This window comes from Vulpes lagopus, chromosome 6 (genome assembly GCF_018345385.1).
Source record: "Vulpes lagopus strain Blue_001 chromosome 6, ASM1834538v1, whole genome shotgun sequence".
Taxonomy (NCBI): domain Eukaryota; kingdom Metazoa; phylum Chordata; class Mammalia; order Carnivora; family Canidae; genus Vulpes; species Vulpes lagopus.
In genome coordinates this window covers 56,246,788-56,262,464 of record NC_054829.1, presented here as the reverse complement: position 1 = coordinate 56,262,464, position 15,677 = coordinate 56,246,788, and the positions used below count along the sequence as shown (strand labels likewise).

At 34.3% G+C, this 15,677-nt stretch overlaps 1 protein-coding gene across 15 annotated transcripts in view; it reads left to right on the top strand.

Moving 5' to 3' along the window:
• The window catches only part of MIA2 (MIA SH3 domain ER export factor 2), a 90,881-nt gene extending 76,411 nt beyond the window's left edge, over nt 1-14,470 (top strand). For all 15 annotated transcript variants that reach the window (XM_041758357.1, XM_041758355.1, XM_041758354.1 and 12 more), the window contains 4 exons: nt 8,617-8,739; nt 11,883-11,941; nt 12,596-12,830; nt 13,903-14,470. In XM_041758357.1, coding sequence (XP_041614291.1) covers nt 8,617-8,739; nt 11,883-11,941; nt 12,596-12,830; nt 13,903-14,069 — 584 coding nt within the window. In that variant the 3' untranslated portion in view covers nt 14,070-14,470. The remainder of the gene's footprint in view (nt 1-8,616; nt 8,740-11,882; nt 11,942-12,595; nt 12,831-13,902) is intronic.
• The last annotated feature ends 1,207 nt before the right edge of the window (nt 14,471-15,677 follow it).

The window sequence follows — 15,677 nt, the reverse complement described above, 5'->3', positions numbered from 1 at the left end:
AAAGTTACTAGCTGACAGTCTTATGTTAAAACAGGTAGGCAAATAGTAGAGACTAGAACTCAGATAGTAATGGCTTCGTTATTGTTCACTCATAAAATTAGCAGATATTTTCCATGTCCTTTAAAAATTGCTGGAGTTTATAATTTTAGACCTTTTCAATATTATTTCATAGATCCCTGAGTCTTTTTATTTTGTTTAAAAATTTTTTTTTCATTCTTTTGGTTGAATAATTTCTATTGATCTGTCTTCAAGCTTACTGACTCTTCCTCTTTCATCTCCATTCTGCTATTAATATTAAGCCCATTCAGTGAAAGTTTTATTTTTGATACTGTATTTTTCAGTTCTAGAATTTTCATTTTTTTTATACTTTTGATTTCTCTGCTGAGTTTTGTTTTATTCATTATAAGCATTTCATTGAGTCTTTTTTTTTTTTTTTTTTTAAGATTTATCTGTTTTTAGAGAGTGAGAGAGAGCATGCATGAGTGAGGAGGAGCAGAGGGAGAAGGAGAGAGAGAGAATCCCAAACAGACCTCACACTGTGTGGAGAGCCTGACTCAGGTCTTGATGCAAGGACCCTGAGATCATGGCTTAAGCTGAAACCAAGAGTCTGATGCCTAACTGACTGAGCCACCCATGCACCCCTGAGTATAGTTTTTGAATAGCTGCTTTAAAGAAGTTTTATGATAATTTTTTAAAAAAGATTTATTTATTTATTTGAGAGAAAGAGAGCTCAAAAGCCCAGGGTGGGGTGAGGAACAGAGAAAGAGAGAAAGAGACAGAGAGAGAATCCCAAGCAGACTCCCTACTGAGTGCACGGCCTGACAGGGGGGTTACCTTGCAACCCTGAGATCATGACCTGAACTGAAATCAAGAGTCAGATGCTTAACTAACATCAGAGTAATCTTGAGGATCACCTCCAATGATTGTCTTTTCCCTTAAAATTGGGCCACATTTTCCTGTTTTCTTGTTATACAGAGTAATGGGATTATATCCTAGACATTATGCGGATTCTGGATTTTACTGTATTTCTCATTGGTTTTGTTTTATAAAATGTTAAATTGATCAAACTTAAAGTTAGGTTTTCCCTGTCTCGACAGAAGCTCTCCAGACAGCAGCTCTTGTAACAGTTCAGTTTTTAGTCTTAGCTGAAAATGCCTTAAGCTTGCTTGGTTCAGGGGTCAGCCATTGACTTAGGCAAAAATCTCAGAATATTAGGCTTACGTCTTTGGCTCTCCTGGGCTCTGTCCTTTGATTTTTGAAGCCACAATTTCTATGAGCTTTGACTGCTCTGTGCTACAGCATGATTATGATCTGCCTTCAGGCTAAACTGTAAAAAAATCAAAAACTCTTAGGGCACCTGGGTGGCTCAGTTGGTTAAGTGTCTGCCTTCAACTCAGGTCATGATCTCAGGGTCCTGGGATTGAACTTGAGCCCTGTGTCAGGCTGTCTGCTCAGCAGGGATTCTGCTTCTCACTCTCCTTCCCGCTCCCTTCCCAGCTTGTGCTCTATCTCAAAAAAAAAAAAAAAAAAAAAAAAAGAAACGGCAAACTCACCCTGTAATGGTACCTTTTTCCAAGTTCCCACCCTTTAACCAAATCTGCCTATTTTTGTTCATGCTTCAAAGCCTTCAGGTAGTTATTTTATTTTATTATTTTTAAATTTCTGATGTTTTTACAGTTTTATTGAGCTATAAATGATAAACATCATTGTATAAGTTTAAGGTGTTGCCTTATATATTGTGAAATGATTACCACAGTAAATTCAGTTAACATCCATTATCTCATATAGGTACCAAAAAATAAATCTATATTTTTCTTGGAATGAGAATTCTTAGGCTCTCTCTTAACAACTTTGCTGTGTGTCATAGAGCAGTGTTATAGTCATACATATATCCTTAGTACTTATTTATCTTATAACTGGAAATTTGTATCTTTTGATGATCTTCATTAAGTTCTCCTTCCCTCTACCTCTGGTGACCATAAATCTGGTCTCCTTTTCTAAGAGTTTGTTTTTTGTTTTTGTAGATTCCATATATAAGTGAGATAATATAGTATTTGTCTTTCTCTACCTAACTTATTTCACTTAGCATAATGTCATAAGGTCCATCCATGTTATCACAAATGGCAGGATTTCTTCCTTTTTTAATGCCTGAATAACACTCCATAACGTGTAGATAGCACATTTGCTTTACTTATTCATCCATTGATGGCTCTTAGGTTGTTTCCATATCTTGACTATTGTAAATAACATTGTAGTGAACATGGAGGTGCAAACTCTTTGTGTTGTTTCCTTTGGCTAAATACCCATAAGTGGAATTGCTCGATCATATGATAGTTCTACTTTTAATTTTTTAGGAATCTCCATACTTTTTTCTATTGTAGCTATACTTCAGGTATTTTTTGGGGGGTAAATTGTTAGGAGTTGTTATATGTGGGAGAATCAGTCTGTTATAAGCTCACTCTGCCATACTGGAAATGGAACCTGGTATATTTTATTTTCTAAGTCTAACTAAAAATTCAAAATTGTGAGCTATGGGCGCCTGGGTGGCTCAGTCAGTTATGCGTCTGCCTTTGGCTCAGGTCATAATCCCAGGGTCCTGGGATTGAGCCTCATGTTGGGCTCCCTGCTGAGCAGGGAGCCTCCTTCTCCCTCTCCCCTCTACTCATGCTCTATTTCTCTCTCTCTTTCAAATGAATAGATAAAATCTTTAAAAAAATTATGAAATTGTGAGCTTCTAAATTAATGTCTTCATAGGTGAGATATGTATCCATTCTATAGAAAGTATCTCCAAATAACGTACCTAATCTATTTAGGATAATACAGGGGTTGCCTGTGTGAACTCTAACATTCTTTTATATACTTACAGCTTAGGTTACACACTGTAAATCAAGAATGATTTAGGTAAAAAAAAGCATTTAGACTGGCAGTGAAGAAATCTGGTTTCTTTCTTTTAAAAAAAAAAAAAAAAAAGGGGAGAGCACCTGGCTAGCTCAATTGGTAGAGTATGTGACTCTTAATCTCGGGGTCGTGAGTTTGAGCTCCATGCTGGATGTAGAGATTACTTAAAAACAAAATCTTAGGAGAAAAAAAAGAAATCTGGTTTCCAGTCTTCACTTTTTAAAATCTTCTCGTGTTATTTTTGAAACTTATCATCTCTTTGGACATCTGTCCTTTTATACACTGAGAAGGACAAACTGAGTGATTTGTGTGATCTGTTTAGCTGAGTGATATAAAATTGTCGCCAGGTATTAATGTTTGAGATTTGCTCAATAATTTTCAATCTTGTTGGTAGACCAGATAACGTATTACTATATGTAATGTTAGTAAAACAAAAGATATTTATAGCAATGTTTTCTATTTTTTTTTAAAGATTTAATTTATTTATTCATGAGAGACACGAGAGAGAGGCAGAGACACAGGCAGAGAGAGAAGCGGGCTCCATGCAGGGGCCTGATGTGGGACTCAATCCTGGGACTCTAGGATTATGCCCTGAGCCAAAGGCAGGCGCTTAGCCGCTGAGCCACCCAGGCGTCCTCCTATAGCAGTGTTTTCTGAACTTAATTGATGAACATACCTTTTTCAGTTTTTAAAAATCTGCTGGCGGGTCGCCTGGGTCTCAGTCAGTTAAGCATCTGCCTTTAGCTCAGGTTATAATCCCAGGGTCTTGGGATGGAGCCCTGCATGAGGGTCCCTGCTCAGTGGGGAGTCTGCTTCTCCCTCTCCCTCTGACCCTTCTCTCTATTTGTGTTCTCTGTGTTTCAAATAAATAAATAAAATCTTAAAAATAAAAAAGAAAGGTAAATTGTTTAAAAAAAAACCAACTTCTTACTGGGAGATTTCCTGTTCCAGGTCAACTACAATTTACTTGAATTGGTGAATCTTGGCAACAGTAAACTGTGATAAATTATGTAATACTTAGAGCAACTGCCAAAAAATCTGTTTAAAGAGATATATTAAAAAACACTACAGATCAGATAAAATGGAATTCTGAAAACTGTCCAAGTAACCCATAAGAAAGCAGGAAAAAGAAAAAAGGAAAATAAACGCAGGGAACAAATAGAAAACAAAAAAATGGCAGATATAAGCCCTAACATATTAATAATTACATTAAATATAAATTATCTAACATTAATAGTTAAAAACTGGTTTGGCAGAATGGATTACAGAACAAATCATGACTCAACTATTTGTAAAGAAGTCATTGACATATAATACTATAGTTAGATAGGTTGAAAGTAAAAGGATGGAAAAAATACACTAAACATTGATCAAAAGAAAACAGGAATGGCTATTATTAATATCAGATACAGTAAACTTAAGAGAAAAGAAAATTACTAGAGACAGAAAACATAACATAATGATAAAAAAGGATTAAGAAGACTTAGCAAACCTAAATGTGTGTTCAGCAAGCGACAGAGCTACAAAATATGTGAAGCAAAAAGTGATAGAACTGGAAGGAGAAACTTAAGCGCAGTTACAGTTGAAGACTTCAGCACCTCTCTGAACAATTGAAGAACAGCATAGAGCTAGATAAATTTGAATGAGACCAGTCAATATTATATTTTAATATAGTTTATAAACATGAAAAGTTTAATTTATCTTATAGTTACTTTGGGGTGCCTAACATTGTGCCAGTTATTATGTTAAGTGCTTTTTATTAGTCATTCTAACACTTAGTGTTATTCCTGTTTTACAGAAAAAGAAACAACAAAGATAATATAGTAGAATCTTGTTTATTACAACTCAGAATTTACATGTTAATATTTACTTCAGGTGTGTGTGTGTGTGTGGAAGAGAGAGAGAGAGAGAGAGAAAGAGAGAGAGACAGAGAGAGGATGTGTAAATAAAACATAAAAAGAAAAAGTAGCACACTATATAAATTAGTTGAAGTTTATTCTGTTTCCTTTCTTGGGACCATTACCGTGCTTCTTCCCTAGAAGTGACTACTCATGAGTCCAGTGTGTATAAACTTAGATCCATATATTATTAAAAAATAAGTTATTTTTCTGTTTTATCGAGTTTTTTATTTTTTAATTTATTTTTATTTTTTAAAAAGATTTTATTTATTCATGAGAAGCAGAGAGAGAGAGAGGGAGAGAGGTAGAGACACAGGCAGAGGGAGAAGCAGGCTCCATGCAGGGAGCCCAATGTGGGACTCGATTCCAGGTCTCCAGGTCTCCAGGCAGGCCCTGGGCCTAAGGCGGCGCTAAACCGCTGAGCCACCCAGGCTGCCCTATCGAGTTTTTTTAAAATCAGCATTATGTTCTTGAGTTCTTTCCATTTTAATATAAAGTTTACTACCTTAATTGCTATTCAGTATTTCTGTATATAAATATACCACAATGTATTTATCCAGTGTCTGTTGATGAGCAGTTAGTGTCCAGTGTTTCACTATTAGTAACAGTGTTGTAATTAACACCCCTTGCTTCTTTAAAGATGAATCCAAGAAATGAAATTGCTGAGTAATAGGATAAGCATATTTTTAGTTTAATAGATATTGTCTCATTGCCCTCAAGATTGGCTGTGCATGAAGTATCTGAGAGTAGTTATTTCTCTAGTACTTGATGTAAAACTTTTTTGACTGTTTCTAGCAATATGAATTAAAATTTTTATCTCATTTACATATTTAGTTCTTTAATTAGTGAGCTTAAGTATCTTTTCATGTTTGTCATTTGTATTATCTGTATTTATTTGCCATAAGTTGCCTGACCCATTTTGTTTCTTCCTTAATAGAAATTCTTTTTAAGATTTTATTTATTTATTTATTTATTTATTTATTTATTTATTTATTTATGAGAGAGAGAGAGAGAGAATGTGGCATAGGAGGCAGAGGGGTGAGGGAGAGGGACAAGCAGACTCCTCATGGAGTATGGAGCCCAGTATGGGGCTCTGAGATCACGACCTGAGCCAAAAACCAAGAGTTAAATGCTCAACCGACTGTGCCACCCAGTGCCCCAAAGGGAGTTCTTAATATATTTTGTATACTAATCTTCTGTCTTTTGCAAATATTTTCTTGATTTGTTATTATACACGTTATTGTTATTTATGTTTCAAATTTTGTTATAGGTAAGTTAATCTATGTGTTTTTTTAATATTATATTTGTCTTAAGACTTTTTCCTAGATCAAAACAATATTCTCTATTTTCTTCTAAAAACTTAAAAGTTTTAAGTTTTTGATCTGGATTTTATTTCAGTTTTAGTGTTTAGTGTGAATAGTTTTTTTTTCCCATTGAATAGACAGTTATTTTGATATTGTTTATTGGTTCTTCAGTTTGAAATACCACTTTATCTTAAATGTCTATATTTGCATACATCTGTTTCTTAGACATTCTTTCTATACCTTTGGTCTCTTTATTCCAGACTCATAACCTGTCTGTATCAATGCTGCTATCATTTACTTTCTGGAAATTTTGCTTTTCATTCCATTTAAATTGCTTAATTATTAGAATAAATTATTTCATCATGTTGTGAATTAAGATTTTTATTAGACCTGAGAAAAATTCTAATTCTTTAACCATCTTTATAATTCTCTTTTGTTTCTGTTATTGGATAGACCCAAAATTATTAAAATAGGTACTCTGGGAACTATTAACAGTCTAAGATTTGTTATGGAATGAAAAGAAATAAGCAACATTTTTGTTTAACCCAGACATATTGAGTTTTATTTTTAGTTTATGAAACTGCCTCTTATTGCTGTGTACACATATTCACAGCCTTTATTCATTTTTCCCCTGATCCTTTACCTTCTCCTATTCTTTCTTTTTAATCATCTCTTCTAAGTAGAAAATAAAGGTATGAAATAAGCAAGCAAGGAACTGTCTTCATTTTCTGTATTTCAGTATCATTAGTCATATGTCTTCCACGTAGCTTTATCTTACTACATTGTGTGTGTGTGTGTGTGTGTGTGTGTGTGTGTGTGTGGTGTGTGTGTGTGTATGTATTTGAGTTTGGTCAGAATACCCTCGTTTGCTTGTTCAGCCTACCTTTTCTCTCAGGGCAAGCTTTATGTCCTCTGTAACACCACCATTTGTGATTTCTCCAATCAGAATTCAGTAGGCCACCACTCATGCCACTCATAGAATTTGTATACCTCTTTATTAAGGCATTGGTCACATTGTATTTATTACTGTCATCATTAGACTTTAAAAGCATGCACTGTGTCAAAACCAACTTTGTATCACTAGTGCTATGTATACAATAGGCCCTGGTAGATTTAAGGAATAAATTATTTTGGCCAGTGGAGGGCACCATGGGTATATGATTTATATAGCAAAATTTTGTATTTTTTTTAAATTTTGTATTTCTGAGGTTGCTAATATTGTACAGGTGTATTTTAGAAGCAAAATTATGATATGGTATCTTGAGACTTGATTAAAAAGAGTTGGGAAGTTTTCAGGTTTCACCTTTTTATCCTCTTGTCCAACTCTGCCATTTAATTAATCCCATGTTTGAAATAGAAAGGGATAGCTCAGTTTAGATCTCTGGTTCGTATTGGCCTTTCCTTTTATTGGGCTAATTCAGACCCACTGAGAGAATCTTTCAGAATTTGTTTGCTTAGATTCTGAAAGAGGGAGGAAATGAGCCCGACTATCCATTCAGATCTTTCTCTCCTGATTCACATTTTTTGGCTCTTGGGAACTCATTAAATATAATTATCTCCATCAACTCTGGTTGATGCTCAGTGGTTTCCTTGCCTTTGTGTGGGAGAGGTGTGTCAAATGAGGTCCCATGTGGCTGAGTCAGATGAGGAATGGCATATCCAATGTTGTGTGGAGTTCACGTTATGAACCACTCCTTAGGGCAGTTATGGAAGGCAATTTGCAGCTGTTTTTCCATATCTATATATGGATAAGAAGGGGTCACATAAATCTGTCCCCTCTGACTTTCCTCTTATTTCGAGTTGGGCGTATGCATACCTAATCTATCAAAATCTGCCATTACCTGGCAGATCTCATAAAAGATGAGATCGACTACCTGTATTTTTTCAAGAATGATGAGTTCTACAAGAACCCAGGAATGACACTTTTGTGACCCCTGGGGACAATGGAGGGTGACTGTGGGAGCACCTGAATCAGAGTCTGTGCCTAGATTTGTGTCTGTCCAGGTGTCTTCAATCTGAGCATTGTGAACCTTCTTTTCATCTATTGAGTGAGGGATCTTTCCCTTTAGTTTTGGAGGGGTGCTAAATTCCAAAGTATAGAAGTTACTCAAATTTGATCATTGATGACCTCTGAATATTATCTGCTTTGATGACTCTTTTATCATTGTCTTTTCTGCCACATTTCATGATATGCTTCCAACATATTTCTTTTTTTCTTTCTTTGCTAAGTGGCTGTCTTCTCAATATTGTTTTTGTTATGTTGATATATTTATTTCCTTCATTGAATTGAAACTTTGAAAATCCAGAGTATCATATCATACTTATGTGTACTACAAAGATAAAATTATTGCCTTTAGTAAATAAATAGTTTTCCTAAAATTATTTACTATTGTCTACCAAGAATATGGATCAGTTTTTTAGGAAGCAAGAGAAATGTCTGTGTCCAATATATTAAACTTAAGGAAAAATGATTTATTTTTATACTAATGAAAATATTTTAAAAACTTGTTTTCTAGGCCAACCATATCCTGATCCAGCTCTTCCTCTTCAAAGGCAAGACAGATTTTATTCTAATTCTGGTAGACTATCTGGGCCAGCAGAACTCAGAAGTTTTAATATGCCATCTTTGGATAAAGTGGGTAAGAAATACTTTGAGTATGTATATGTATTTTTAATAATGGTGGCACACTAAAGAACTGGCAGCTGAAAAAAGGACTAATAACTGTTATCTCTGGTAGCTGTTGAGGCCAGAGTCTTTCCTAAAAACTTTGTAGTTTTATGTTTCTTGTTACTTTGTATGTATCTGTGGCATCTGCAGATGTGTTAATGGTTGATTTGGGCACTTGTTGTAATGGGTTTACTACACTTAGTTATGATGGCAGATTTTACTCTCTTCCATGACTAACTTTTAAATTTTTCCAGTCCACTTATATACATCCTATTTAGTAATTAGGGACGTTAAGCTAGTGTGAATGGATATGTGAAAATCCACCAGAAAAATAATTTAGGTGCATGCTTTGTTGCTGGTTTAATCAAGTACTTTATTTAAACATTTCATATTCAGATAGATTTGACTAACATTTACTGAGCAACCTACTATTTGTCAAGCGCTCTTTTCCTTAAAGTGCCTCACAGCAAAACTCACTGAAATTGGGAAATATATGTATCCAGTGTATCAGTGAGAAGTGTGTGACATTAAAAAAATTAAAAGAAAGTAGAAAATTAAAATAAATTTATTAGTAAAAAGTTTCCTCAGGACAAGGTATATATTATTTGCAAGGGGATGAGCATTATCATCTGGTTGAAATATTTATTTTTTTAGAAAATCTTTTTTGAATAATAAGTGAAGAAGGAGATCTATGGCTTGGATTTCTGTTATTAGTTATAATTAAATTCTTTCTAACCTTTGGATTTTGAAATTGTTTTCTCCCATTAATTCACGCTTAATGGAATGAAACTATGTTATTGAATATCTATTTTAAATTATGCTATTTAAAACTTTTTACATGTCCTTTTTTGTTATTATTGAACAATATCCAATTATTTAGATAATTTTTAAGTGCTTACTGTTTAGAAGGTGCCCTACATGACATGGCAGAGAATATAATTATAATAGGGTATAGTTTCTGCCTGTCAGAAGATAATAATTAAATGTGGAGAAAGAAATATATATCTTTAATTAATAATGACCAGAGTAGTTGAGTTCCATTAGAAAATATACTTTGTTCACAGAAAGAGAGAACAATAACAACAACAACAACAACAGCAACAACAAAACAGGAAAGAGAGAACTGTTATCTAGTTGAAGGATCAGGGAAAACTCCATGAAGGAGGCAGCATTTGAGCTGCTTTTGAGTGAATTTGAAAAATTGGTTGAGTGGTGGGCGTCTGTACCAGTAATGATGAACAACATAAGTAAAAATAAGAAAAGAAACAGCACAAATCATTGATGAATAATGGCTATAAAGCCAAGATGTTAACCATTTGACAAAGTCTTATGAAGGTTACATGAATTAATGTGTGTTGAAGTATTTTGTAAAAAGTTCTGTATAAGTCTAAATGTAATACATTATTGGTTTGTCAGTATGCTACATGGAGGAGAATCATCAGAGATCTGATTGAAACACATTGACTAGCACTAGTGTTTGTAAATGTTTATTGAATGAAAGTGAATTATTAATCTTCACAGTAAACTTATGAAATGGACATTATTATCCTCATTTTATAGATGAAGAAATCAAGGCTTAAAAAGGTACTCAGTGTCTCAGGTAGCAAGTGTAGAGGCAGGACTTGAATCCATGTTTGTCTGATTCCAGAGCTGTGGTCTTGATCCCTATACATTATTAAAATGAGGTTGTCTGATTCCAGAGCTGTGGTCTTGATCCCTATACATTATTAAAATGAGGTGTTAGAGGATCCATCCATTGATACACTAAATGTCTATAGAAAGCTTACCATATGACAGGCATTATGGTAGTTGCTGTAATTCAGCGGTGAATAGGAGCTCAGCATTCCTTATAACTTGGAAGACATATGTGCAATTGCACTATATAGTGATAAAAATGAGTATAAAATGTAATGGAACCATATGGGGCACTCATTAAGATTAGGTATTGGGGTTTTGAGTGTGGGATAGTCAAGATTTTTCCTGGAGCGTGTATAAGCTGAGAATTTAAAGATCTAGAATTAGTTGAACCAAAATGATGGCAGTAATGTTCTAGGGGAAGAGAAAAGCATTTTTAATAGGAGGAAAGATCATAAGAATGTAAGTTTATTTATTTGTTTACAATTGTTTTACAATTGATTACAAAAAGTTAAAGTTCTTAAGTGACTGGTGTAGTAGGTTTGAAGAGAACGGAGATTTAAAATTGCTGAGGAGAAATGTGATTTTGAAGATGCAGAAAGAAGGCTGGTCACTGTGCAACTGCAAGTAAGGCTGGAAGTCTGTCAGCTTGGAGTGGTCCCGTCTACCCAAATCTGTGGTTTATTTTACCCGTAGACGTGCTAAGTGGCTCAGATATAGGTAGAGTGGAAATGGAGAGTTGGATTAATACAGGGCTAGGATGTGTTGTCAGGCACATGTGGAAATATGGCCAATTGGGTAAGGACATTGATGATTGGATGCAGTGATGGACTCTGAAGTCCAGTTTTAGTGAAGGAAATGAAGGGAGGAGGAAACTGAAGAAAATGAAGAGAGACCAGAGGACTGGAAGCTTCCGTGACAAGAACAGGTGTAGGGAGAATAACTAAATGAGAAGGCTAGGTGAAGGTAGGTAGTTGTGGTCAGAGAGAGGGTTGTTTGAATTTTTCTTCTCCTGGAGTGAGCAGTTCTTGATGATAACAAAGCTCAGGAACATTTATTTTGAACAGCAGCTAAATTCATATGCTATTCTCTGTTACCTGATGGAGGAATTAGGAAGGTGGGATGAAAAGAGGAAGAGAAGGAGGGAAGAAGGGAGAGAGGGAGAAAAGAAAGGAAGGAAAGAAAGAAAAGGGAGAGGGATGCTATCTCCCAGAAGTCTCCTTATGATACTCTTGCAGCAGGGTTGCCTAGGAACAAGCAACAGAAATCACTGCCACATGGCCTTTGCAGAACTTTGTGCCAACATTTCAAGTGTCTTAAAGCTGTTCTTATGGCCGTCATGCAGGATCCTGGTTATCAGGCTGGTTTATGTGGCAACAGGGGGAATGGGGAAATATCAGCAATCCTTTGTGATCTGGAGATATTCTAACAATGGAGTGACTAGTCATGTATTTTTTATGGTTTAACTTTCATGTTTAGATGGGCCAATGTCTTCAGAAGTGGAAACCAGTAGAAATGATAGCAAAGACGACCTTGGTGTAAGTATTGAAAGTGGAATTTTATCAACATATTCAGGAGCTTTCTAGTCTCTTGCTTTACTAGAATAGAAATTTCACTAGCAATCTCGTTTTTGATAAAAAGCTGCTTCTCTCATTTTGACCAGTATATGTACTTCTTGCATAGTATTATAGCTGTTTCTTTTCTGGATTGTACACTCTGGTGATAAAGTACAATTTACAGACTAGAGGCTTGAGTTAGTTTATTAAAGTTAAACAATTTGGGTTTTCCCTCTCGAATTTTTATTTGAATGTTTTAAAGGATATTTTTGTTACTATGTTTACAATTTTTGCTTTTGGTCACTTTATTTTGCGTTGAAAATATAAACATAAACATTTTTTTTTCAGTGTATATTTGAGAAAAGAATGTATATTTTGGTACTCTTGGATTATTCTTGTGTTTTATCTTTAGCCAGAATATTACTTTGTTTTGGTTAAAGCTGTTTTCTTTTGGGTTAATATTTGTGATGAAAAAAATCCATCTGACATAGAAAACAGAATCTTTCTCAGGAGACTATGAAGACTGTCACAGACTGCTTTCTGCCTAGGTGCTTTCTTCTAGACCTAAGATTTTCAGGAAGATTATTGCAAATTTTGCTGTTGTTTTAGTGACTACCATATGTCAATTTGTTATAGAATTTAAATGTGCCTGATTCATCTCTCCCTGCTGAAAGTGAAGCAACTGGCCCTGGCTATGTTCCTCCACCTCTTGCTCCAATCAGGGGTCCATTGTTTCCGATGGATACAAGGGGCCCATTCATGAGAAGAGGTCCTCCTTTTCCTCCACCTCCTCCAGGAAGCATGTATGGAGCTCCCCGAGATTATTTTCCACCAAGGGATTTCCCTGGCCCACCACATCCTCCATTTGCAAGTATGTTTTTCTTTTAAACTTAATATATGTTTTATAGAGTAAGTCAAAGATAGAATTCTATTTCTTATTCATATTGTACGTTTTTCTAGCTGTGAATATACCATTACTGTTACAAATTGGGAAGGCAGCCAGCCATTAGTAGACCATAATATGGCTTCCACATGATTGATTCTAATGATATAGAATTACTTTTGTATTTCAGTAATCGGGAAAATCATTGGCTTTTTGCAGTAGTCTTCCATTAGGACCAAAATTATTTGTATCTTATTTGATTGGAAACTGGTTACTGTATCAGTTAGTAAAAATAATTACAGCTTATATTTTAGCATTAAAACTACTGGCTGAAGTATTTTTAAAATACTTTTTCATAAGTAGTTCCTATGTAATCCTACTTTTTTAAAACCTGAACTATGTTTATCATGTTTGGACTAATTGTTGAATTTATTGAAATTCTTTCATAGCCTCACATAAGAAAAAAAGAATGATTTTTTTGTTTTCTAGCTATATTTTGCCATTTAGAACTAGATGTTTCTGTAGAATAAATACATGGTTACCAAACACTAGGCAGAAGGCTATTATATGCCTGATGCGGTATCTCTTCCTTCATTTCTCCTCTATTTTAAAGTTTAAGGTGAATTAAAATGAATTTGGGGGAATTTCAAGATAGTCTTTGATAAACCTGTAAATGTCTTAGGATAATACCAAATTAGAATTGGGAATTACTGATCTGAATTTTAAGTCTGGTGAAAATTATACTACATGAAAAATTTAAAAAGTAAACCTCATATATTTTGGAATAATTCTCCTTTTTAAAAAGTGTTAAGATGTTAGGTTTTCATAGGATGAAAATTGTGTCTAAAATTAATGATATTCCCTTTAATCATAAGCAGTTGAAGAGAGTATGCTTTTTTCTATGCTGTAAAAATTCATTTGTTTGATCAAGTAATTATACTGATGTCAATTTTGGAATATAAAGATAGGTGAACTCTAAGTTATAAACTAATCATTTGTTAGAACTGCAGTACAGGTACTTAAAGTTAAAAAATGTTTTTTTACCAATCTCTTTGAACAGTGAGAAATGTCTATCCACCGAGAGGCTTTCCTCATTATCTTCCCCCAAGAGCTGGATTTTTTCCCCCACCCCCACATCCTGAAAGTAGAAGTGAGTTCCCATCAGGGTTGATACCACCTTCAAATGAACCTACTACTGAACATCCAGAACCACAACAAGAAACTTGACAATATTTTTGATCTCTCTTCAAACGTAATTTTGACTTCTCTCTCATTTTCAGTTTAAGTAACTGCTGTTACTTAAGTAATTCTACTTTTGCTCAAATTGAAGCTTAATGGAATTATAATTCTCAGGATAGTATTTTGTAAATAAAGATGATTTAAATATGAATCTTATGAGTAAATTATTTCCATTTTATTTTATTGTAGATAGTATAATTATTTTAATTTGATTAACAAATCCACTATCACATAAATAACAATGGGAGTTTTATATATGTAATCTTACAGTTGGGGATGTTTTAAACTCCGAAGGCTGTGTCTTTTTGCCAAGAGCTGTATCTACTATGGTTGTAGACAAATGTGAAAGTAACTTTATGCATAATTAAATAAATTTTAATTGACTTAAAGACTTGTTTGGTATTGATGATAATAATAAATCAGCTAGTTTTCTGTAAATATGTCTCCATTAGTTAGTTTTTTACTTTTCCCAATAGTTTTGAGGCTCAAAACTAATGCTTTATTTGGGCTTTTCCCATTCGATTATCTTTCCAAGACTGTGCCCTCTTTCTTGCAAGTGGAGATGAATGATCAAAAGCAACATTTATTTATTTATTTGTTTGTTTGTTTGTTTATTTATTTATTTACAACATTGATTTTAAAGAAAACCAGGATATTGTTTAAATGGTAATTTTTCAGTTTCGATCTTTTTTAGTTCATTCGCTAGCTTTTTTTTTCTGGCTTGCTTTTCTCTTAATTTGCAAGACATTTACTGTTTTTAGTGGGGATTGTTGAAATTTACTACAGGAATACTGGATTTGGACTCAATATCTTTAGAATGTTTTCTTCACCCTAAGCTGTTTCCTCAGGTTTGTATTCTATTATCATTAGTCTTCTTGCACATTAATATGATTATGAAAGGAAAGATAATTAAGTATAGCTAGTAAGTATTACAGTGCTTCTGTTGAGAAGTTGGTTGTTTTTAGCTGTTTACTTGGAATTTCTCTTCAGTGCCAACAGAAGATTAAATATTCTTGAACAAAGCAATCATGCACTTGTAATTGGAACACTTCATGCCAGCATTTCATTTCCCCAGATGTTCTCTGGAACACTTCTTGTGAGGTATTTCTGCTCCCTCTCCATTCTTACCTATGCCTGAGGAAAAAAGGCTATAAACAGAAAGGCTTCATGAAGTGAATTTCTTGGAGAGAGGATTATGTAGATTGAGGACTGTAAAATCATCATTACCAAAAGCCAGGTTTTAGGTGAAATAGCTTTATTTAAAGTTGGAAATTTGGAATGTGAAAGGAAGAAAACAGAATAGTGATGCAGAACAATCCAGTCAAGTGAAACTTTAGTTTGCTCCAGGATGCCGGAGACCTGTTTTGACTCAAGACAGAAAAAAGAAGAAGGGAGAGGGCAAATCAAACATGACCCAGTGGTAATAAAGTAAGGAAGCAAAATCACAGGAAACAACAGTCCATGAGAGCACAGTGAAGGACAGAAAGACTTGATATAGGCTGAATAGTTTGAAATATTTTGGGATTCCAGAATAAATGAACATTTTTAGCTTTAAACTTTTTGCTTTTATAAAGAACTACACCAAATGGAAATAAA